Raw genomic sequence first — 25,695 nt, forward strand, 5'->3', positions numbered from 1 at the left:
AGAAGTTCCCAGGTCAGGAGCATGCTGGCCATGCAGTGGCCCATGCAGCTTTGGAGAAGTGGGACCTGGGAGGAGCCCAAGTGCTCCCACACCCTCTGGGGGCTGACAGGACAGTTGGAGGTTTGGGTTGCACCTAGGTGAGAGGTAGCTGATGTTCGCGCCTCATTAGGGCACTCAGGCTTTTGACCTGGATCGGGGGACACCTTTGAATTCTAACATTCCTGGTTCCCTTTTTTCTTCTTCCATTTTCACCTGGGGATTCTCTCTAGTTTAAAATTGATCCATGTGTTTGGTTTATATCAGCGGTTCTCAACCTGTGGGTCGCGACCCCTTTCAGGGTCGAACAACTCTTTCAAAGGGGTCACCTAAGACATCCTGCATATCAGATATTTACATTATGATTCATAACGGTAGCAAAATTACAGTTATGAAGTAGCGATGAAAATAATTTTATGGTTGGAGGTCACCACAACATAAGGAACTGTATTAAAGGATCATGGCATTAGGAAGGTTGAGAACCACAGGTTTATATGAAGATATTCGGCATCCTCAAAATGCTGACAGGATTTAATATTCTTTTAGTGCTAGGTGGTAAAACTGGTCTTGTGTAAGAAAGCAGAGCCCAGTTCAGACAAGGATGAGTGAGTTAACAAGATGCTAAGAAATGTGACCACGAACTTCTGACATGGCCACGACCTTTCAATGCCACTGTCTCTGATTCTCCATCTCCCGCCAGCCCCCAGCTAACCAATGTGCAACACCTCACAACCATTGACATGAAGATGTGTAAACCCATGTTGTTCTCTCTCTCCTCACTCCACCCCTATCTTATGACTTAGAACTTGAGCAGTTTTACAAAACTGCACTCAACACAAATGGGTACACATGCAATTATGTAATTTACAGCTAGATTTGTGTAAAGCACTGTCTCAGTAATAAAGACCTGATCCAGCCATCAGGTTATTGGTTCTCTGAAGGCAAAAACCTTAGCTCTCGCATTTCTTGCACAAAGTAGGTGATCAATAAATACCTGCCAAGTTAATAGATGAATCTAAACGTGTCCGCCAGATGCTTGGCTGTCAGTCTCAGAATGGTTGTACTGGCCAATCATTTTCTGAGGAAATAATACATCTCAGAAGGGCTAGCCCCTGGACATGGTAGGTTCTACCTGTATAGAAGGTGCCTGGGACATGGTGCAATTCATTTTACACAGAAACAGGTACAGAGGAGATAGTAACTTGTGCAAGGTCACCACTAGGATACTGTTGACCCCGGACTTGAGCTGAAGAATTTCTTCTCTCCCAGGACTCGGCCCTCACAGTGAGGACTGCGGGGCCTTGTGTCTGTGCTCAGCAGCTGCATTTATAGCATCAGATCACTAATATTTTACTGCAATTGTTTAAGAAATCAAAATTAATGCCAAAAATATCTGTGATGAACAAAATATAAAAGTTTTAAATAGAGACAAAATCTGACAGTGTCTAGCAAAGCCATTTTGGAGCACAAAGTAGAAGGAACAGTGAGTGCCCCCACAGACGTGCCTGTGGATTTTATTTTAATGATCAATTTTCCCTCAAATTGTTAAAGTAGTTGAGAAAAGCCTTGAATCGGTGAAATACAAATATGTTAAAACTAACAGTGTGATTTTATGTTGAGATGTTTTATTCACACCCAAACCAGAATTTGTTATGCTTTTTCTTTCCAGGCTTTAAGGAATGTAAATTTCATATTTTTTCAATTACTTTAATGTTCTGGGAAAATATTATCATTTAAAAATACATTGAAGTATATATTTGGATCCCAATATGGCCCAGCATAGGCACTGGTGGGAAAGAAAAAACACATAGTGCAGAAACCTGTGTGGCCAGCTCCTACCAATTCTGTATTCACTAACTGGTAGCTTGAAATCCAGTTTACACCAAGGAAATTGGTATCCCTGAAAATCAGGATTTTTTCTTCCTGGACAGCTGGATTTAAATATTTACCAGCACACTTTGGGAAGAAAGTCTGCAAAGGGAAATCTGGGATTTATTACCAGGTGAAAGGAGAATGGGTTCTGGAAGGCCAAAAGGTGTATCCACAGTAAAGGCTTATCTGAAGACATCTGAGAACTTGAGTTGGGTGTTTGATGCTAATTAAGATAGCCCCATACACTGCTAAGTACTTAAGCACAGTCTTTTATTTTATGATTTATTTAAATCGTTTGTTTAAAAAATTAATTTTAACCCTGGCCCATGTAGCTAGAGCATCATCTCATGCACCGAAGGGTTATGGGTTCGATTCCCGGTCAGGGCAGATACCCAGGTTGCAAGTTCTATCCCCAGTCAGGGTGCATACCAGAGGCAACCAAAGTTTCTCTCTCACATCAATATCTCTCTTTCTCTCCTTTCCTCTCTCTCTAAAAAAATCAATAAAAACATCCACAGGGAAAGATTAAAACAAGTATTAGTTAATTAATTAAAATTTTAATTTGATGTATTTACTTTTTTGCATTTATTTTATTTCACTTATTTTAAATTAATTATTGCATTTTATTTTTTAGTTTAATTTAATTTTTAAATTTCTATTTTATTTTTATTTTATTTAACCCATTGAGGGACACTGGGTTGAAAACAGACTCTAGAGCCAGACTTCCAGGCGCATATTCCAGTTCTATTCTACTGGCTGTGTGGCTCTGGCCAAGTTACTTCAGCTCTCTGTTCTCCAATTTCCCCATCACCATAAGTTTATGTGTTGTTGTTTTTTTAAGACTTTTTATTGATTTTGAGAGAGAGAGAAAGAGCAAAGGAGAGGAAGAGAGAGAGAGAGAAACATTAATATGAGAGTGCTACATTCATCAGCTGCCTCCTGCATGCCTCTACTGGGGATCAAGCCCAAAACCTGGGCATGTGCCCTGGCCTGGAATCAACATTTCTGTGTATGGGACAATGGCCAACTGGCTGAACCATACTGATCAGGGCCCGTTTCCCCATCTTTGAAATGAGAATGATAATAGTGGTACCTTATTGTAAAGATTAAATGAGTTAACCTGGATAAAGAAAGCTTCTAGGCACATAGGAAGGTTTTAAAGGCTTTGTTGTTTTATTATCACTTATTTATAATTTTGTTATTATATCATACAATAGTATTAAGTAGATGCTTGTATTGCCTCCTCCCAATAAGGAAGGAAGCTGAGACACAGAGAGGTTAAGTAACTGGCTCCCAGTCACACAGCTAAGACTGGCAGATGCCATCTAGGCTACATAATCCCCAGAACAGTGCCCTGCTGACCAGCTGTGTCTCTGTCTGTCCTTTTATTCACCCAACTCCCGCTTCCCTCAACACTGTCCAGCCTGAAGGAATCAGAATGAACAAAACTGTGGCCGTTGAGACACTGGATCCACAGCACCTGGGCCAGAGTGAGTCAGCGCAGGAGTGGGGGTGAGGCCTGGGTGGTGTGCAGGGTCTGGTGAAAGGAGGCTGGTGCCAAGGGTGTCTCCCATTCCACCACAGACGGTGTGCAGCGAGTGGAGGTCAAGGCTGCAGACCTCAGTGACCAAGTCCCTGACACAGAGTCTGAAACCAAGATCCTCCTGCAGGGTGAGATGCCCTTGGTCCAACCCCATAAGGCTCGGGAAGGTGTGGGAGCCATGACCCCGAAGAGGTGCCCGGTTCCATCGACTTCCGGAAATATTGAACCATGGCGCCTCTCTCCTTCTCGTGTGCTAGCACAGCCTCTCCTTGGTGTGTTCGCAGAAGGCTCCAGGCAGTACTTGGCTTCTGCTGGTAAAGAAGCTTAAATGAGAAGTGATAGAGTTCAACAACAGAAATTCTGGAACTAATTGCCCAGGATAGAGGACTGGGGCGAGAAGGCACAGGAAGGAGCTAGCAAAGCTCCTTGCACCCTCTGATCTCTTAGGTTTGGGGTAGAGACTCTTGGTTTCCTGATCTGTGATGAAGGCAAATAGTGGTACCTCTTTCTAAGGGTTGCTGGGAAAATTAAATGAGATACTATATAGTGTTCTCTTAGAAGGGAGCTTGGCAAATGGCATTAAGCATGATAGACGTATTCATGACCATTGGTCCTGGAATTATGTTACCACTGGTGGAGAATGAGGACCCGGGACAACTGCCCTGGCCCCCCGCAGTCACATGCCTCCAGCCGCCAGCTGTCCCTGACTCCCTGACTCTTTGGCCCTGGCTGGTTGGAGCCTGGGAAGTCTGGCGCAGCCCCGGCCCTCTTCACCCCACAGTGGGTCTCCTTGCCTGAACGCCATCCTTCCTCCTGGCTGCAGGGACCCCAGTGGCCCAGATGGCAGAGGACGCCATCGATGCGCAGCGGCTGGGGCACCTCATTGTGACACCCGGGGGCTGCGGAGAGCAGAACATGTTCCGCATGACGCCCACGGTCATCGCGGTGCACTACCTGGACCACACTGAGCAGTGGGACAAGTTTGGCCTTGACAAGAGGCAGAAGGCCCTGGAACTCATCAAGAAGGGTATGTCCCCTTCCCCTGTTGGAGGCCCCCACTCTGAGGCCCCTCTCTGAGCTCTTTTCTCCTCTGAGGCCCCAACTTTCTGAGGCCCCACCCCTTCTCTGATACCTCCTGCTCTCCCCTCTTTGAGACCCTGGTCCCTCAGAGTTCCCTCCCCCACTGAACCCCCTAAGAGTCCTTCTCTCTCTGAGCTCCCTCTCCTCTGAGAAGTCCATACCCCTCCTCACTCTGATCCCTGTACCCTTTCACAGTCCCTCCACCCTATAAGCTCCTCTCCCCTCCAGACATTCCTCCGAGTCCTGAGCCCCTTCTTTCCTCTCTGAATCTCACCGTCCCCCTTCACAGAATCCTTGTTCCCTCTCTAAGCCTCTCTGTTTCCTGGCATACCCACACCAGCCACTGCCTCCACTCAGCCCTCGCTCCCCCAGTGACATTTCTCTATTCCTTGCAGGGTACACGACACAATTGACCTACAGACAACCCAACAATGCCTTTGCAGCCTACCAGAACCGGAAGTCGAGCACCTGGTGAGCCTGCCCATCCTTGGCCCTGCACCCCTCAGCAGGGCCTGTGTCCTGGCCTGTGGTGATCTAGGCTGGCCTCCCCCACACAGCCCTGTGCCTCTGGACCCCTTCACCTTCAGAGTCACTAAGCACTGCCTACAAGCAACATTGGGTCCTGAGACCTGACACGGAAAAATGGGCACACCTGAGCAGGCCCGCCCCTCTCTGCTCCTTGTTTGGCTGGGATGGCAGTCTCTGGATCCAGAGCCAATTGGTTCATGCTCTGTGCCCACCCCCAGGCTGACAGCCTACGTGGTCAAGGTCTTCTCTCTGGCCACCAACCTCATCGCCATCGACTCCCAAGTCATCTGTGGGGCTGTCAGGTGGCTGATCCTGGAGAAGCAGAGGCCTGATGGAGTCTTCCAGGAGGATTCGCCTGTGGCACAACCAGCAATGACTGTAAGAGGCCGGGATTCAGGGCAGGCTGGAGGAGAGGAGTGCCTGAGTGCCCCAGCATGGACAGGAGACAGGCTCCGTCTGCCATTTCCCCAATCCCCAGCGTGGGATGGACAGAGAAATAAAGGAGCCACGATGGTCACTTCTCCTTTGCAAAAACCAGAGACCTCAGAGTCCAGTGCAAAATGAAAGTTCCCTAGCTCCTCATTGCTTTGAAAAAAACCTGAGAAGTCCTTAGAATTGTGGTTCTCAAACTCTGGTCTCCGGGCCAACAGCATCAGCATCAGCTGCAAGTTTGTTAGAAATGGACATTCTTGGGCTGGATCCCAGATGCACAAATCAGAAACTTTGGGGGTGGGGCCTAGGAATTGGGGTTTTAATAAGCCCTGACTCCAGGTAATGCTGACGTGTGCTCAAATGAGCGAACCACGGCTTCAGCCTGACCTTTCGGGCTTCCAGCCTCACAGCCTTCCCTCTCCACATTCCACTGTACTGCCTGGCGCCTTGCTCCCGGGCACAGGGCCTTTGCACATGCTGTTCCCACTGCCTGGCATGTTCCCACTGCCCTCTTTGAGAGTTGAGTCCTACTCACTCTTCAGATTGTGGCTCCACCTGTCATCCCTCAGAGACACCTTTCCAACTTCCCTAACATGGACACACACCCCACTATCCATTCTCACTGCCCAGCACTCATCAGTTTGTAACGATATATCTGTTGATGAGCTGGTTGGCTCATGCCTGCCTCCCCTATGAGATGGGGAGCTCCATGAGGGCTGGAGCCATCTTACCCACAACACCAGCAACATTTACAGAATGAGTGAGTGAGTGAGTGAGTGAGTGACTTCTAGAGTATGGACCTCCTGTGAGACACTGGGGAGAGACCCACCCCTGCCCCACTGATCCTACAGGGGGGTGGTTGGAATGAGGGGCACACAGGTGACCCCATCCTTACTTCTTGCTCCACACCCTAGGGTGGCTTGAATGATGCTGAGGAGAAAGATGTGACCCTCACAGCCTTCATTCTCATCGCGCTGCAGGAGGCTAAAGATATTTGCGAGGGACAGGTCAACGTAAGTTTGCCCTCCCCCCGCCCCCCCACCCCCACGCAGGCACAGTCATCCTGGAGGTTGTATAATCACGGCATCTGCTTTGTCCTGGGGTTTTGAGAGTGGGTTGTTTGACCTTTAGCTTTCCAAGTGGGGGACTCCAGGATCCCAACTTCACCAGCTGCTTCTCCCTCCTCAGGACCCCAGAAAAGAGAGGGAGGAGAGAAAGGCTGTGACCTTTAAGGCCAGAGGAACCTTGTTTCAATCCTTGCAGATTTGAAAGAAAATATGATAGAAAAGAGACAGCTCTAGGGCACTGGGGTCAGACAGATCTACATTTAGATCATTACTCTCAGGCACTTCCCATTACTGGGCCTCAGTGTGTGCATCTGTTAAATGGGTATAATAATCTTTGTATTTTTTAGGACTCTCTGAGTTCTAGATGTAACACACGTGTGAGCTACATTATGTAAAAACACAGGTTGAGGCAAATCAATTAAGAAAAAACAACAACAACAACATGGGTAGTAAACACTAAAAACTCATCACTTCTTAAATATTTTACTACCTTTTATCATTATCCATGCTCTTGAAGTTATTTACATCTGTTGTACCTATATGGTGGACATACTACATAATCTCTTCCCAATTCTACAATGACTCCATGCTGGTAGGTTGAAACCAGCCATGGTTGTATTTACACTATAAAAATCAGCAAACTCTTTAAAGCATATCTGCCACTGCACCTCATCTCATGGGTCTCAGTATTCTCCTCTGTGCAGTAGGGATGATGATGAAAATAAAACCTACCTCATGGGATTTTGAGATGAAATGAGTGGATATGTGACTGGCACATAGTAAGTGTTAGTTACAGTGATGATGATGATTAGATAATAGGTGGACCCACTTGTGTGCTAACCCTGGGTGCCTATCTGTGGCATCTCTTTCCCACTATGTGTTAAGTTATGTCACACTGGTAGCTTGAAATTGGCCATGACGGAAGTATTTACACCACAGTCATTGGCAATCGATAAACCAGCTCCTCTAACCCCTACCTCCTGCACTGACTAGACAACTGGTTATGAAATATTTACTAGCATACCATTGGCATACAGAAGGCACCAGGAACATGATAGGTACTCAGTAACAGAGCAGTGCACAGTGGCTAAACTGTCTGGGGAACCCTTAAAAATAGATCCAAGACAAATATGTACCAAGCCAGAAACATTGTGCCCAGGAAGTGGTGATTATGTGATCCTTGCCAGCTCTCTGGGACAGCAGTGCCCACCTGACCAGAGTACCCAATCTTTTTCTCATAGAGCCTTGGGGGCAGCATCAATAAGGCCGGAGCCTTCCTTCAAGCACACTACAGGAACTTGAAGAGACCATATGCTGTGGCCATTGCTGGCTATGCCCTGGCCCAGTTGGGCAAGCTGGAGGGCCCTCTCCTCGACACATTTCTGAAAGCAGCCACAGGTGAGAGGCAGCCTGGCAGGGTAAGGAGAGATAGGTGGGTGGCTGGGGGTTGAGGGTGGCCATCTTAAGCTGGGCTGCATGGCTCCAAGCTTAACTGGGATGAGTGAGTCTAGGTGTGAAAAGTCCTCATTGTAAATGACACGAAAGATCCATTGCATGATTCAACAGGTATTTTTTAGTACTTGTTATGACACAGGAGCAAGGACATGGGCTCTGACATCAGACAGATTCAAGTTCAAAATCAAATTACCCTCAGCCACATTCTCACTGTGTGATCTTCTACAATCCACTTAACCTCTATGGACATTGTGTATAAAACGATACCGACATCACAAGATTGGTGCGAAGATTAAATGAGCAATGCGGGTAGAAGAAGGTCTAGCCCGTAGTAAGAGATCTGTCACTGATGTTGCTATTGCCTTTAGTATTATTAATAACATTACCATTATTTCAAGGGTTATTAGGACTAGATAAGAGAATGACACAGGAATTTTAGCACAATAAGTAGCACCTCGTGAGCACTTAGTCACTGATTCAAGTGATGACACCTTATCAGGTTTATGCTCACCTCTGTAACATATCTGAGTGTGTACTGAAGTAGTTTCACACACAGAAGTCGGTGTCTTGCTTTGTAAGAAACAGCACAGTGCGGGGATCCCAAGTTGGTGGACAGCTCTCCTCTATACAGTGATGCAGGGATCCAGGCTCTATCTTCTCATGGCCCTGCCACCTCAGGGCCTCAGAATCCCTTCTCTTAAAGCAGAAGGGGAAACAGTCAGGAAGACTGTGGAAGGGAGGTAGACCAGCCATGGGAGGGGCCCTGTCAATTGCTCTGCACCTTCTATTAGCCAGAGCTCAGTTACTTGATCCTACCTACCTGCAAAGGCCTCTGGGAGATGTAGTCCAACTCTGTGCCCAGGAAGAGGAGGGGATGGTTCTTGGAGACAGTCTCTATCATGAGTACTTTCTTAGGCACTTGGGACATCACAGTGAATATGGCACAGCCCCTGCCATCATGGCCCCACGTTCCAGTTGAGGAAAGAAATTAGTTAATCGATTTCTGTAGAGCGTCATAGTGCTGGGACAGGAGAAGCACAGGAGGCTTTAAGAGACAGAAGGAAGGGTCTCACTCTGTCTTGGGTGCCATTGAAGCTGCATTGTGCGGGTGGATAAGAATAACCAGGGGTAGGTGGAGGAAAAGGTGCTTCAAGACAGGAGAACAGGATATGCAAAGGCTCAGAGGTAGGAATGAGTATGGCAAACTTAGGGAATCTGCTCCCATAGGTCAGAGGGGCTGCGGTTCAGAATTCAAATGGAAGAGTGAGGTTGATGAGGGAAGAGAGTAAGGCAGAAACCAGCAGACTGAAAGCCACAAATGTGGGCCAGGACACCTGAGCACCAAGAGGTCTCGTACACGTCTTTTTTCTGAGCTTCCTCTGAACTACTTCCAGGCTGGACAGAGAGTGAGCATGGGGGCTGGTGTTCTCTCTTGTAGATAAGAACCGCTGGGAGGAGCCTGGCCAAAGGCTCTACAGTGTGGAGGCCACATCTTACGCCCTGTTGGCTCTGCTGCTGCTCAAAGACTTTGACTCTGTACCTCCTGTCGTGCGCTGGCTCAATGAGCAGAGATACTACGAAGGTGGCTATGGCTCCACCCAGGCAAGTGGTCCCACATCCCCCAGGCAAATGAATCCTTACCTCCTCTGGCCTGGCTGGCCTCCCTGATAAGATGCTGAGACCAAGAGAGGCAGTTGGTTGGAATGAAGTTGAGAAATCAGGTTTTTGTTACAAATCTGTCTATGGATTCTAGACTAAATTCTGGATGCCTCAAGATGCATTTTTAGACTCCTTTTCCCTCCTGGTGTCCAGATCATGTTCTCATGGCCCAGATTCAGAGGTGACCTTCTCTCTTATGGGTTCTAGACCATGTTTCCAGCTCCACCAGGCCTCCCATCTTTTTCTGTTCTACTGGTGGGTTCTAGACCAATTCTCAATTATTACAGGGAATCATCAAGTCCATCTCTCCCTCTGGCAGGTTTTAGACCATGCACTCAGTTCCACGATACTCCCAGTGTTACCTTGTCTTACTGTGGGTTCTAGACCATGTTCTCAGATTTCTAGAGAATTATCAAAGCCTGCATCTCTCCCTGCTGTGTTCTAGACCATGGTTTCAGCAACCTCAAGTCTAGCAACCTCAGGCTTCAGTTTGATCCCCTTTCTCTCTGGTGGCATTCTCAGATTTTTAAAACATCCTCATCCAGTGATGTTTATTGATTTAGAGCAGCGGTTCTCAACCTTTCTAATGCCACGACCCTTTAATACAGTTCCTCATGTTGTGGTGACCCCCAACCTTAAAATTATTTTTGTTGCTACTTCATAACTGTAATTTTGCTACTGTTATGTAAATATCTATGTTTTCCGATGGTCTTAGGCTCTACAGCAGTGGTTCTCAACCTGTGGGTTGCGACCCACAAGTTGAGAACTGCTAGCAGGGTCACCTAAGACCATCGGAAAACACAGATATTTACATTATGATTCATAACAGTATCAAAATTACAGTTATGAAGTAGCAATGAAAATAATTTTATGGTTGGGGGTCACCACAACATGAGGGACTGTATTAAAGGGTTGTGGCATTAGAAAGGTTGAGAACCACTGATTTAGAGATAGAGGAAGGGAGAGAGAGGGAAAAAACAACAACACATTGATGTGAGAAAGAAACATCACCGGATTGCTTCTTGTATGTGTCCTGACCAGGAACGGAACCTGCAACCTTTTGATGCATGAGACAATGATCACCTGGCCTGGGCTCAGTGTCACTTTTGGATTCTAGATTATATGCTCAGTTGTCCCTAGGTTCCAACTTTATTATTTACTCACAAATGGGGTCTAGATACATTCTCAGTGTCTCCAAACCCCTGTGTTAGACTCTTCTCTGGATGTGTCTAGACCACATTCTCAGTGTTGCTAAAACTTCCTCTTTTTTTTTTCTTTTTTTTTTTGGTGGCAGCCGTTGGCATGTTTTTATTGTATTTATTTATTTTTTATTGTTGATGGTATTACACATATCTGCCATCCCCTCCCCACCTCTCCTTCCAGCTCCTCCCATTCCTTCCCCTCAGGTCTTCACGATGTTATTTCCATGTCCATGGGCTAGACATATTAGATCTTCAGTCTTATGCCCGCATTTTCTTGTATATCTAGACATGCTCAGTGTCTCCACACTCTGGTGTAAGCCTCTGTCCTTTGGCGAATTCTAGGAGATGTCCTCAGTGTCTCATGACTCCCAGTCTTAGCGTTGTGCCCTCTGGTCCCTTCTAGGTCACAGTCTTAGTGTCAGCAAGCCCTAGACTGAGCCTCTCTCACTGAGAGAGTTCTAGAACATGTCCTCAGTATATAACAACCCCCATTCTTATCCTCACCCCCTCTGGTGCATTTTTTTGTTGTTTTTTTTGTTTGTTTTATATTTTCTTTATTTGTTTTTTATATTTATTAACAGATTTCAAGGTTAAACATGTTGTTCATATTTATTGACAGATTGCAAGGTTAATAAAGAACAACTTCATGAAAAAAAGTAAAAATATTAAGCAGCCTCTGGGTCCTTTCTCAAGCTTCCTAATAATGGATGGGCTTTAGAAAGCTAGGTCATTTCAAACAGCTGCTCTTTTAAAGGACAAGTTAAATTTTAAAAATATGGATCTTAACTTTATATTTTGATCATTTTTACTTATATCAGTTTCATGCAAGAGTTATAAAATGTTTTCTTTATGTTCATGGATCTTGGAAATCTACACATCAAAGTGAAGTATAGAGTTGTGTAATGATCCAGTGATTCTGCAACTATGTAGATTCCAGAGAGATTATCTTTGTTTTCTCCCAAGAGAGGTCTGAATTATTCAGGTTTTCTTTTCAATTGTTCTCTTCATTATGGCTTAAACAGCAAAAAAAAAAAAAAAAAAAGATTTAAACTGCTTGCAAAGAGTTTTAGAACAATATAATAGCAGAGCTTAAAGAATACCTCTTTATTCCAGGAGTAATGGAAACATTGAACGAGACATTTTTCATGCTGTTGTTTTTCCAAGTATCTCTAAGCAATAGGACACTACAGACCCTATTAAAAGTCTGTTAGAAGACATCAGCAAAGAAGATAAAACAAGTCCAGTGATTTTATAAAAACATTTACCATTGCTTTTTTGTTGTTAGCTGGTACAGCATGCTTTTTTTAATTAAGGTATTATATGTGTACATATCTTACCATTGCCCCCCCACCCCACTCCCATACATGCCCTCACCCCCCAGTGTTTTGCATCCATTGGTTATGCTTATATGCATGCATACAAGTCCTTCCGTTGATCTTTTATCTCCCGCACCTCTCCCTAGCCTTCCCACTGTAATTTGACAGTCTGTTTGATGCTTTACTGCCTCTGTATCTATCTTTTTGTTCATCGGTTTATAATGTTCTTTATTATCCATAAATGAGTGAGATCATGTGGTATTTTTCTTTCATTGACTGGCTTATTTCACTTAGCACAATGTTCTCCAGTTCCATCCAGGTTGCTGCAAATGGTAAGAACTCCTTCTTTTTTATGGCAGCATAGTATTCCATTATGTAGATGTACGATAGTTTTCTGATCCTGTCATCTAATGACAGGCACCTAGGCTGTTCCCAAATATTAGCTATTGTAAATTGTGCTGCTATGAACATAGGAGTGCATATATCCTTTCTGATTGGTGTTTCTAGTTTCTTAGGATATATTCCTAGGAGTGGGATTACTGGGTCAAATGGGAGTTCCATTTTCAGTTTTTTGAGGAAACTCCATACTGTTCTCCACAGTGGCTGCACCAGTCTGCATTCCCACCAGCAGTGCACGAGGGTTCCTTTATCTCCGTATCCTCGCCAACACTTGTCGTGTGTTGATTTGTTGATGATAGCCATTCTGACAGGTGTCAGATGGTACCACATTGTCGTTTTGATTTGCATCTCTCGGGTAATTAGTGACTTTGAGCATGTTTTCATATGTCTCTTGGCCTTCCTTCTGTCTTCTTTTGAAAAAATTATATTTAGGTCCATTGCCCATTTTTTTATTGGATCATTTATCTTCCTTTTAATAAGTTGTATAAGTTGCCTGTAGATGTTGGAAATTAAACCTTTTTCAGTGATAACATTTGCAAATATGTTCTCCCATACAGTGGGGTTTCTTGTTGTTTTGTTGATGGTTTCTTTTGCTGTGAAAAAGCTTTTTATTTTGATGTAGTCCCATTTGTTTATTTTCTCTTTAGCTTCCATTGCCCCTAGGGACAGTATCAGTGAAGAAGTTATTTCGGCATATGTCTGAGATTTTGCTGCCTGTGGATTCCTCTAGTATTTTTATGGTTTCCTGTCTTACGTTTAAGTCCTGTATCCATTTTGAGTTTATTTTTGTGTATGGTGTAAGTTGGTGATCTAGTTTCATTTTTTTGCTTGTATCTGTCCAATTTTCCCAACACCATTTATTGAAGAGACTGTCTTGACTCCATTGTATGTTCATGCCTCCTTTGTCAAATATTAATTGAGCATAGTGGTTTGGGTCGATATCTGGATTCTCTATTCCATTGGTCTGTATGTCTGTTCTTGTGTCAGTACCAGGCTGTTTTGAGAACAGTGGCTTTGTCATACAGCTTGAAATCTGGTATTGAGATCCCTCCTACTTTATTCTTCTTTCTCAGGATTTCTGTGGCTATTCAGGGTCTTTTTTTATTCCAGATGAATTTTTGGAGAGATCTTTCTAGGTCTGTGAAATATGCCGTTGGTATTTTAATGGGGAGTGCATTGAATCTATAGATTGCTTTTGGCAGTATGGACATTTTAATGATGTTGATTCTACCAATCCATGAACATGGTATGTTCTTCCATCTGTTTACGTCTTCCTCTATCTCTTTTTTCAGTGTCCTGTAGTTTTCTCCATATATGTCTTTTACCTCCTTGGTTAACTTTAGTCCTAGGTATCTTAGGTTTTTTGTTGCGATGGTAAATGGGATTGCTTTTTTAGTCTCTCTTTCTGTAAGTTCACTATTGGTGTATAGAAAGGCCATAGATTTCTTGGCATTAATTTTGTATCCTGCTACATTGCCGAATTCATTTATTAAGTCTATTAGTTTTTTGATGGAGTCTTTCGTTTTTTTATGTACAATATCATGTCATCTGCAAATAAGGACAGCTTTACTTCTTCTTTTCCAATTTGGATGCCTTTTATTTCTTCTTCTTGTCTAATTGCAATGGCTAATACTTCCAGTACTATGTCAAACAGGAGTGGTGAGAGTGGGCATCCCTGTCTTGTTCCTGTTCTTAGGGGAAATGGTTTTAGATTTTGCCCATTGAGTATGATGTTAGCTGTGGGTTTGTCATATATACCTTTTTATTATGTTGAGGTATGATCCTTCTATTCCCATCTTGTTGAGAGTTTTTATTAAGAAAGGGTGTTGGATTTTGTCAAATGCTTTTTCTTCATCAATTGATATGACTATGTGATTTTTATCTCTCAATTTGTTTATGTGATGAATCACATTTATTGATTTGTGGATATTGTACCATCCTTGCATTCCTGGGATAAATCCTACTTGATCATGGTGTATTGTCTTTCTGATGTACTGCTGGATCCGATTTGCTAGAATTTTGTTGAGGATTTTGGCATCTATGTTCATGAGGGATATTGGCCTGTAATTATTTTTCATTGTGTTGTCTTTATCTGGTTTTGGTATTAGGGTGATGCTGGCTTCATAGAAGGAGCTTGAAAGCATTCCTTCCTCTTAAATTTTTTTTGGAATAGTCTGAGGAGGATAGGTTTTAGTCTTCCTTGAATGTTTGGTAAAACTCCCCTGTGAAGCCGTCTGACCCTGGGCTTTTGTTTGCCGGAAGCTTTTTGATGACTGTTTCAATTTCTTCCATAGTTATTGGCCTATTGAGCTGTTTAGATTCTTCCTGATTGCGTTTTGGAAGGTTATATTTTTCTAGGAATATGTCCATTTCCTCCAGGTTGTCCAGTTTGTTAGAATAGAGTTGTTCATAGTATTTTTTAACAATCCTTTGTTTTTCGGTGGGGTCTGTTGTTATTTCACCTCTTTCATTTCCGATTTTGTTTATTTGGGTCCTCTCTCTCTGCTTCTTGGTGAGCCTGGCTAAAGGTTCATCAATCTTGTTTATCCTTTCAAAGAACCAGCTCTTGGTTTTGTTGATCTTTTGTATTGTTTCTTTGGTCTCTATGTCGTTTATCTCCGCTCTGATCTTTATTATTTCTCTCTTCTGCTTACGATGGTTGCTCTCTTTCTAACTCTGAGTTGCAGGGTTAGGTAATTTATTACCATTGTTTCTTGTTTTTTGCAGTAGGCTTGTAGAGCTATGAACTTCCCTCTCAAGACTGCTTTAGCTGTGTCCCATAGATTTTGGATTGTTGTGTTTTCATTGTCATTTGTTGCCATGATGTTTTTTATTTCTTCCTTGATCTCTCTGGTAACCCAGTCATTGTTTAATAGCATGCTGTTTAGTCTCCATGTGTTTGATTTCTTTGGATTGTTTTTATTATAGTTGATTTCCAGTCTTACGCCACTGTGATCTAAGAAGATGCTTAATATGATTTATATCTTCTTGAATTTGAAGAGACTTTGCCTATGTCCCAACATATGGTCTATCTTTGAAAATGACCCATGTGCACTTGAGAAGAATGTATATTCTGTGGCTTTGGGGTGAAATGTTCTGAAGATGTCAATTGATTCCATCTGGTCTAGTGAGTCATTTAGAATTGATGTTTCTTTGCTGATTTTTTGTTTAGAGGATTTGTCCAATGGTGATAGTGGGGTATTAAAGTCTCCCACTATGATTGATTGCTGTCGATTTCCCCCTTGATATCCTCCAGAAGTTTCTTTATGTATTGGGTGTTCCTGTATTGGGTGCATATATGTTTACCAGAGTTATTTCTTCTTGTTGGGTTGCCCCCTTTAGTATTATGAAGTGGTCTTCCTTATCTCTTGTTATGTCCTTCACTTTGAGATCTACTTTGTCAGATATAAGTATTGCTACCCAAGCTTTTTTTTCATTTCCATTCGCCTGGAAAACCTTTTTCCATCACTTCACCCTCAGTCTGTGTGCGTCTTTTTTTCTGAGGTGGGTTCCTTGTAGACAGCAGATATATGGGTCTTGTCCAATCCGTTACCCTATGTCTTTTGATTGGGGCATTTAATCCATTTACATTTAAAGTTATTATTAATAGGTACTTATTTGTCACCATTTTTATTCTTTACCCCTGTGTTCCTTCTTCGCTTGCTATTTCTTTTTTTCCTTTTTTTTTTACAGCAGACCCTTTAGCATTTCTTGCATTGCTGTTTTGGTGGTAATAAATTCCCTTAGTTGTTTTTTGTCTGTGAAGCTCCTGATTTCACCTTCAATTTTGATTGATAGTCTTGCTGGGTACAGTATTCTTGGATTCAGACCCTTCCTTGTATGACTTTGTATATTTCATTCCATTCCCTTCTGGCCTGATGAGTTTCTGTTGCGAAATCAGTTGCTAGTCTGATGGGGGTTCCTTTCTATGTAACTTTCTGTCTCTCTCTGGCCACTTTTAAGATTCTTACTTTGTCGTTGGTGTTTGCCAATTTAATTATAATGTGCCTTGGCATCGGTCTTTTGGGGTTCATTTTGTTGGGGACTCTGTTAGCTTCTTGGATTTGTGTGGGGTTTTTATTCCTTATATCAGGGAAGTTTTCTGTCATTATTTCTTCAAACATGTTTTCTATTCCTTGCTCAGTTTCCTCTCCTTCTGGCACCCCTATTATGCAGGTGTTGTTTTGTTTCACATTGTCCCAAAGCTCCCTTAGGCTCTCCTCCTGCTTTTTAATTTTTTTTTCTAGATGCTGCTCTACTTGGGTATTTTTCCCCACTTTGTCTTCTAGCTCACTGATGCGGTCCTCTGCCTCTTCTAGTCTACTCTTGATGCTTTCTATTGAGTTCTTTACAGCAGCAATGTCATTTTTCATTTCTTCTTGGTTCTTCTTCATTTCCTCTTGGTTCTTACTCATATTATCGAATTTGTCTTCCATTTTTCAGCCACCTTAGGACCATTTCTCTGAATTCTTTCTCTGACAGGTTGCTTGCCTCTATTTCGTTTTCTTCCTTTTCTGGTGATGCCTGATTTTCTTTCATATGCGGGCTGTTTCTTTGTCTCCCCATGGTCTCTCTTCTCAGGATGTCTGGTTATGTAGTTCTCTCTCTCCTGCGTTGATTTAAAGGCACAAAATACAACACAACCAGGTCCAACACACAAGGCACTGAACAGAAATGTATTCACAATATTAATAACCCCCAATAAAGGTGACCACCAGAGAAAGGCAAATTAGGAGAGAGAAGAGAAAGAAGAAAGGAAAAAGAAAGAGGGGGGAAAAAAGGAGTGTCAAAATAAAATTGGCAAAAGGAAAACAAAAAGTAAGAGAGCAGAGAAAGAGACTAAGAAAGAAAAGGGTAACAAACTATATATATATGGGGAGAAAACTCCAATAGAACAGCCACTAATCCCAGCAAATGCCAGCAACAAGAACCTGGAGATTAATACAAACTACAAACACCAACTAATATCAAGTGAGGCGAGGGAAAACAGAAGCAAAAAACAAAGCAAACAAAAAAAAGAATAAGCAAAACAATCTCACAAAAAAGCATAAAAAATCAATATAATCAACATTCAAGCAAACAACAACAAAAGGACAGAGAGAAAAACAACTTTTTGGATAGTTAAGACAGAGAAGAGAGAGGTGTGTATGGACTTGGAGCAGGGGATTGGTAATTAGATATATAAGTAGGGTGAAATTTTAACAGGGGGTAAACAGAAAGAATAGGGAAAATCTAAAGCAGGAAAAGGGTAAGAGAAACAGGACAACAAAAGGGGAAAGGTTAGGAAGAGAGTGATGGCATAAAGGTAGAGTTGACTTAGAGTAAAATGATGCTAAAGGAAAGATGAAAATAGAATGTAGAACACTAATCCCAAAGTAAAATAAAGAGAAAATAAAATGACACTTTTTTAAAAAAGGAAAAATAGTAGTAGTAATAATACTGATTGAAACTAAAAATGTAATAATTAAAAAGGTAAAATCAAGTGAGGAAAAAAGAAAAAAATTAGTTTCTTAAGTAAAAGATGAAAAAAATGAAAATAAAAAAATAAAATGTGCAGTAGTGAAGGTCATCCACTTCCTCTATTGTTCTGTTTGGCACGCCTGTTTCCAAGTCCAGACAGTATAGCAGTTCCCTGCATTCCACTGTTCCTCAGTGTTGGAAGCCAGTCCTGATTTTTAAGCAGGCGGTATCTTATTTTCTCGTATTCCTTTATTTTTTATTACACACGAGTCAATTTGTGATTCAGCCCCTGGGTGGCAGTGTTTCTGGATTGACTTCCGGGTCTATATGGCCTCTCTATCTTGTACATAGATCCTGGTTTCCCTGTGGCACTCAATACCGGTTTATGGGACTGGGCTGCCCCAGAGCTGGCTCTCCGATGGTCATTCCCCACTCCGATCCCCAGGTTCCAGAAAAACAACTTTCCCCTGCAGTCTCCCAGGGTGTCCCCAACTGGGTGATCCTATGTATTGGGCTTAGTAATCAGAAGCAAGGATTTGAAGAGGAAAAAGCCCAAGTGTGCGAACAACGGGTCTGCATGTAAGTCTGCGCAGTCCCCCTTGCCCCCTTGGGTCTAAGCAGCTGGCTCACTTTTGGAATTTATAGGCTGTCCTTTTGTGTCAGCTCAAATGGGTTGCTTTTTAGAGATCCCTTCTGTTAGTAGCTATGAGGACCCCCTTCCACATTCACAGATCACGCCAGCCCCAACAGCCACGGATTTTTCTAGGCATAGACTTTCCCCGGTCCTCCAGCTCCCACAGTGCGTGCGTTTCTCTCTCCCGCCGGGACCAGAGACCTCACCTTATCCCAGGCGAAATCTGACCTTTCCGTTGTGGAGTGCAAAGCTCCTCTGAATCCGCTTGTTTGCGCAAATTGGTGACCGGTGTTCCGGGGCTCGCAGCTGTTTGGTGGTTGCCGCGGTTGTAGATTTTCAGGCTTCCAATAAGATCCACTTTCCCCTTCAAGATGGTGCGGTCTCCACGTCTGAGCCCATAGCTCTGGGAGGGGACCGAGCAGCAGAGGGGGCTGCCTGGTCCAGCAGTCCCCCACCTTCTCCTGGAGTTTAGCTGTCCCTTAACTTGCCAACAAACACTCCCCGTGCGACCCTGAGCTGTTCTTTCTTTCTGCTCCGAGACAAGCCTCGGGATTCGTCTGTCTATTCCGACGCCATTTCCCCCCTCCCCTCTGGTGCATTTTAGGCCACAGTCTCAGTGGCCCAGCTCAAAGCTGAAACTTTTCATTCCCCAAGAGGTTCTGACTGCTTTCTTAGTCTCTCAAATCACCTTCTTTTTCTCTCATGGGTTCTAGGCCACTTTCATGGGGTTCCAAGCCTTGGCCCAATACCAGAGGGATGTCCCTGACCATGAGGATCTGAATCTGGATGTGTCCATTAACCTGCCCAGCCGCAGCTCTGCGGTCACACACCGCATCCTCTGGGAATCTGCTAGCCTCCTGCGATCAGAAACGGTACAGCTACTTGGCCAAACCCTCCTCGCTCTCATCCTCCATGCCAGTCAGAGTCTTCAGGAGGCAGGAGGGAGGGCTGGTGACCATTGAAGCCAAGGGAAGGCTTGGCTCCCAACACTTTCTCTTCTCTCCCCACTCCCTGCAGACCAAGGAAAATGAGAACTTCACATTAACAGCTAAAGGGAAAGGACAAGGCACCTTGTCGGTAAGGACCAGAGCCCACACCTGCTCACCACCTTCTCTCAGCCCCGCTGCCCCAGAGGGACCATCTCCTTCCCAAGTCAAGTTTGCTGACACCTCATCTCTCCTCCCATCTCTCCAGGTGGTGACATCGTACCACGCCAAGATCAAAGGCAGAACCACTTGCAATAAGTTCAATCTCAGTGTTACCCTGCGACCAGCCCCTGGAGGTAAAAAGAATAAAGACCCTATCTGGCACCCTTCCCCCACTGCCATTCTAGTGTCTGCCCAGCTCCTGAATCAGGACCCAGCCCTCCATCCTTCTGTCTTCTGTGTTTCTAGCGAAGAAGCCTCAGGATGCCAAGAGCACCATGTTACTCAACATCTGTGCCAGGTAAGAGATGGGTCACTGGGGTTCATCTCGCTCATCCCTCTGTCTAGCAAGACTTCCTGTAAATAACATCCGAGGTACCTACCACTCTCTGGGAATGTGTTGTGTGCGTAGTGCTGTGCTGAGCCCCCTCCAGGAGGTAGACAGCACGGCATGGTGGTGTGAGACTAGCCGTGACCACATAAGCTGAGACTGTGAAAAGTGATATTAATAATCAATGAGGGACATTACAAGTGTTACAGGAATTTTACGTTATTATTATTTTTAAATTTTTATTTCTTCCAGAGAGGAAAGGAGAGGGGGAGAGAGATAGAAACATCAATTATGAGAATCATTGATTGGCTGCCCCTTGTACACCCCATACTGGGGACAGAGCCGTCAACCAGGGCATGTGCCCTGACCAGGAATCAAACTGTGACCTCCTGGTTCATATATGGAAACTCCACCACTGAGTAACACCAGCCGGGCTTATATTATCTTTTTATCACAACATCCAAAACGTTTGTACTGACAGCTTTAAAAGTATAGAATAATGAAAAGTGTAGTAAGACGAGTATTTGTTTAGTGCACTGTAATTTAAAACATCAGAACATTGAGATTGAAGTTTATTTTGATTTTTTGTGAAGCAGTTATCCAAAGCCCTGTAGTTTGATCAGTGCCTCCTTTCTTCTCTGTAGCACTTACCCTATGGAGCCAGCATCTGCTCTATGATGCTGTGAAGTGTCATGTTCCCTTCTAAGTTTAGGTCAACTTCCCACATGTAATCCTTTGAGCTTTAGATGTCATGGGTATTTAAGAGTTCCTTCACGGTGAAGTGTTTTGTCAGTGTCACTTCCTCCGGGACATCATTTTTGGCCACAGCCACTTTCTTCATTGATGTTGATGCCCTTGCCTTCACTAAGTGCCTCTGGCCCCATGATGGTCTCTCCAAGGGCAGCAGGTCCACATTCCCACCATCTGCTGTTTCTTCTCTGGCTCCATTTAAGTGTTGCTGTGTGGGGTGGTTTCTCTCTTTTCCGTGTCCAGCACGGAAAAGGAACGGGTCCAGTTCCTGAGTGGAGGAACTGGGGATTAAGAAATAAAAGAAAGAAAGAAAGCAAGATGCAGAAATAGAAGCAAGCTGGGAGCCGGGTGGGATGCTGCCACTCTGATGGAGGGACAGGACTCCGAGCCCATGCAGCACATTTATTTTATACCCCCAAATACCAGGAAGTATCACCAAAACTTAGGATCAAAGGAGCTTATTTGCATTCTTGAGTAGGCCCTAGCATTCCTGGTGCTTGACTGGATTTACATATCAAAGTCACAAATCCCGGAAATCTGGACAAAGGTAAAAGCCAGTACTGATAACACTTTCCACCTTCTTGGAGAATGTGTATCAAGATGCGGCACTGCCAGTCGCCTCAGACTCAGCTGACAACAATTAAAGAAATGCCCATGTGCCTTCCCAGGTGCTGTCTACACTGCTGAAATCTCACTCCCAGTGTTACCACTCTCATTTCTGTGCTGCACTCACATCTTTGCTGGCGATTCCCTTTCAATGATCCATTTTGGTAAAATCTCACATGATTTTTTTTTTACTGAGAAAGAAAAAAGTAATACAACCCCCGACTTGGCAAGAATGACGGGTGCTTGGTGACCCATCACTGAATGATTTTGAAAGAAGTGACGTGATTGGTCATTGATTGTAATGCTCATTTGTTTACATAGTGATTGGTGGTCTATAGAGCTGGCAACTAGATTTGTCCATTAGGGGTTTGCTCATTAATATATTGTGGTACTGGGATTAGACCTTGTTGCTGAGGGAATGGTGTTATTGAAATAGACCGTGATAATGGAATCATGCAGTGAGACCTGCCTGTACTCTTGTCTTCATTTTCTAGAAGAACTGGGGCCCAAAGAGGTGAAGTGACTCATCAAATGTCACATAGAGCTGGGATGTGAACCCATGTAGTTGGTCTTCAGAGGCTGAGCAGTTCGTCGCCTTAACCATTACACACCTTTTCTTTATTCCCCTTGGGGGAGAGGTGTTTCCTTAGATCTGACATCCTCTGTGCTGCTGTGTGGGAACCAGAATCCTCAGTCACTGATCAGACCCCCTTGTCCAGGCACTGACCCCTAGGAATAACCCCACCTGGGACTCAAACCCTCTCTCCCTGCCCCATCCAGGTACCTAGGAGGCCATGATGCCACTATGTCCATCCTGGATATATCCATGATGACTGGCTTTGCTCCCGACACTGCTGACCTCAAGCAGGTGTGAAAATCCTGGGCTCAGGGGCTAGGATTAGGGGGAAGGAGCCTGGGGTCTGGAAGAGGCTGAGGGAAGGAAGGGATTTTCACAAGCTCTTCCCTCCTCCAGCTGACCAGTGGCACTGACAGGTACATCTCGAAGTTCGAGTTGGACAACAAGGCCTTCTCCAACAAGAACACCCTCATCATCTACCTGGATGAGGTGAGGCTTCCATTGGGACCTTGACCCAACTGTGGCTGGCCTTTTCCTTCTCTATTGGTCTTTTTTTAAATTTCTTTATTGATTAAGGTATTACATATGTGTTCTCATCCCCTTCTCTATTGGTCTTAGAGTCATCTGCCTAATCCATTCCTTCCTTCCTTCCTTCCTTTTTTTCTTTCTCATTTAGTTTCCCAGCTTTATTGAGATATAATTGGCATATAACACTGTGTAAATTTAAGGTATACAATGCAATGATTGGATTTATGTACATTGGAAAATGATGACCACAGTAATTTTAGTTAACACATGTATCACCTCACAGTTATAACCTGTGTGTGTGTGTGATGAGAACTTTTAAGATTTACTATCTTATGCCCTGGCCAGTTTCGCTCAGTAGAAAGAGCGTCAGCCTGCAGACTGAAGGGTCCCAGGTTTCATTTCGTTCAGGGGCACGTGCCTAGGTTGTGGGCTCCATCCCCAGTGTGGGGCAATGAAGGAGGCAGCCAATTGGTGATGCTTTCTCATCACTGATATTTCTATCTCTCTTTTCTTCTCTTTTCCTCTCTGAATTCAATAAAAATATTTTTTAAAAAGATTTACTATCTTAGCAGCTTTCAAATACACAGTGCAGTATTGATAACCATGGGTTGTTTATAGGGGAACAGATAGCAATCCGTTGGCCAGAATTCAATTTCATGATCACACCAAATGGAAAGGGAGGCTGAAAAGGGTACTCTAGCCATGGGCCTTGGAGAAAAAGAAAATAGATGTGTTGACCTGCTCATTAATCTTTGCCACTCCTCACCCCCACCCATCCTCTCCATGCAGATATCTCCTTGGCCCCCCCATTTCTCCTTATGCTGGACTCTCTCCCATGTCGCCCCACTGACTCACCTCCTCCTTTTCCCAGATCTCACACGATCAAGAGGACTGTATAGCCTTCAAAGTTCACCAGTACTTTAATGTGGGGCTTATCCAGCCAGGAGCAGTCAAGGTGTACTCCTATTACAACCTGGGTGAGCAGCCAACCTCGGGCCTGAGGGTCCCAAGGTTCTATAAGATGGGGTCCCAGGGCTTGGTGACTGGGGACCTGGGAGTCCCAGGGTTCAGGACCTAGCATCTCCAGGTCTGAGGGACTGGAGTTGGGAACCTGAGCCCCACAGGCATGAACTTGGGTGGAGGCCTTAGCTCTCTGACACCTCCCACTCCCTCTGCCCACAGATGAGACTTGTACCCAGTTCTACCACCCAGAGAAGGAAGATGGACTGCTGAGCAAACTCTGCCACAATGAAATATGCCGCTGTGCTGAGGGTGGGTGCACAGGAGCCAGGAAGTGGCAGGCCAGGCCCACTTGATACCTGCCCCCTCACCCCACCCCTTTCCATGATGTTGATGCAAGGGGCCCCAAAAGCCCACACAAGGGAACACCAAGAAGGATGGGCCTGGGGCTGACCACACTCATGGGTGGCGGGCCCTGGGTGAGAAGTAGAGCTTAGATAATGTCCCCTGCCCACCCACCCCACAGAGAGCTGCTTCATGCACCATTCAGAGGACCAGCTCACCCCAGAAGACCGGCTGGACAAGGCCTGCGAGCCAGGAGTGGATTATGGTGAGGAGGGGGTGGAGAGACACAAGTGCAAGTGTGAATGTGTGTGAGTGATGGTGTGTGTGACTGTGCTTGTGTGGGTGAGACAATGTGATGGCAGGTGTGGTCATGGTTGTGTGTGTGACTGGCTGTGAGTGGCCACAGGTTCATGTGTTTCGGGCTATGGTTGTGGGTGACTAGTGTGTGTTATTAAGGTCATGATTGCTGGAGAACCATGATTATGACTGGGCTGGGTATGTGCAAGTGTGTGAAAAAAGGTGGTTGTGAGTAGATGCGGTTGTGTGTGTCTCTGAGAGTGTGTTTGTAAATAGCCATGATTGTGTGATGGTGACTGTGGATAGGCATAGCTGTCCCTGTGTATATGATGAATTGTGAGTGGCTATAATTGTGTGCATGGCTGTATGTGACAAAGTGTGAGGTGGAGTAGTGAGTGACCATATGTGGCTGTGTGTAGGAGATGGTGCTTTCAGGTGACAGTGGACAAGAGTAACTGTCCTTGTGTATGGGATGAGTTGTGGGCAGCTATAACAGTGCACATGGCTGTGGGTGACTATGTGAGATGGTGGTTGTATGACCCTGTGTGGCTGCATGTGGCTGCTTGGGAAGCCATGTGCCCAGGTGCCCTTACAAGTAGGGTGCTACCCTGCTGTCTAGCCTGCCCATAACCCATGCTGGCCCTCCTTCCCTTCCCGCCCCCTCCCAGTGTACAAGACCAGCCTGCTCAGAAAGGAGCTGTCGGATGATTTTGACGAGTACATAATGGTCATCAAGCAGATCATCAAATCAGGTCAGCCCTGGGCTGCCTTCTGTCTTGCTGCCTTCCCCTCCCTTCTCCTGCCTCCTCCACCCCAGCTCAGCGTCCTTCTCTCCCCTCCAGGCACCGACGAGGTGCAGCCTGAACAGGAGCGCAGGTTCATCAGCCACGTCAAGTGCAGAGCAGCCCTGAAGATGCAGGAGGGGAAACACTACCTCATGTGGGGCCTCTCCTCGGACCTGTGGGGAGAGAAATCCAAGTGAGTGCCCACCCTGCTCATTGTGTGCTCGCCCCACCCCCCCTTTCAGGACCCCTCCTGACCTGCCATGTGTCCCTCCTCCCCAGCATCAAGTACATCATTGGGAAGGACACCTGGGTAGAGCTGTGGCCTGAAGCAGACGAATGCCAAGACGATGAGAACAAGAAGCTGTGCAGGGACCTCGCCAGCTTCACAGAAAACATGATCGTCTTTGGTTGTCCCAACTGAGCCCTCATCCGGCCCCTCCCCCAATAAAGCTTCAGTTTGTTAACATAAAAACATTGAAAGCTGCAAAGAATTTTTGTGAGTTTATTTGAGCCAAACTGTCGACAATTGCAGGGAAGCAGGATCTCATCGTATTGGGTATTGGGATAATGCTCCAGCGAATGGCCGTTTTCACCTTGTTGTATACTTTCCAGCCAAAGGAAGAGAAATAAGTGGTTTACATGAAATCCATGAGTGATAGATTAAGGAAGTGGGGGAAAGCAAAGCAGG

At 44.7% G+C, this 25,695-nt stretch overlaps 1 protein-coding gene across 1 annotated transcript in view; it reads left to right on the plus strand.

Moving 5' to 3' along the window:
• Nucleotides 1-25,481, plus strand: part of LOC103304972 (complement C3-like) — a 60,182-nt gene extending 34,701 nt beyond the window's left edge. The window contains exons 22-41 of the mRNA XM_054717463.1: nt 3,332-3,398; nt 3,493-3,579; nt 4,275-4,478; nt 4,927-5,002; nt 5,278-5,437; nt 6,406-6,504; nt 7,800-7,956; nt 9,452-9,615; nt 19,397-19,555; nt 19,701-19,760; nt 19,878-19,965; nt 20,078-20,129; nt 22,296-22,383; nt 22,489-22,581; nt 23,492-23,597; nt 23,803-23,892; nt 24,107-24,190; nt 24,891-24,974; nt 25,065-25,200; nt 25,287-25,481. Of these exons, the coding sequence (XP_054573438.1) occupies nt 3,332-3,398; nt 3,493-3,579; nt 4,275-4,478; nt 4,927-5,002; nt 5,278-5,437; nt 6,406-6,504; nt 7,800-7,956; nt 9,452-9,615; nt 19,397-19,555; nt 19,701-19,760; nt 19,878-19,965; nt 20,078-20,129; nt 22,296-22,383; nt 22,489-22,581; nt 23,492-23,597; nt 23,803-23,892; nt 24,107-24,190; nt 24,891-24,974; nt 25,065-25,200; nt 25,287-25,428 (2,196 nt within the window). The 3' untranslated portion in view covers nt 25,429-25,481. The remainder of the gene's footprint in view (nt 1-3,331; nt 3,399-3,492; nt 3,580-4,274; nt 4,479-4,926; nt 5,003-5,277; nt 5,438-6,405; nt 6,505-7,799; nt 7,957-9,451; nt 9,616-19,396; nt 19,556-19,700; nt 19,761-19,877; nt 19,966-20,077; nt 20,130-22,295; nt 22,384-22,488; nt 22,582-23,491; nt 23,598-23,802; nt 23,893-24,106; nt 24,191-24,890; nt 24,975-25,064; nt 25,201-25,286) is intronic.
• The last annotated feature ends 214 nt before the right edge of the window (nt 25,482-25,695 follow it).

This window comes from Eptesicus fuscus, chromosome 6 (genome assembly GCF_027574615.1).
Source record: "Eptesicus fuscus isolate TK198812 chromosome 6, DD_ASM_mEF_20220401, whole genome shotgun sequence".
NCBI classification, from domain to species: domain Eukaryota; kingdom Metazoa; phylum Chordata; class Mammalia; order Chiroptera; family Vespertilionidae; genus Eptesicus; species Eptesicus fuscus.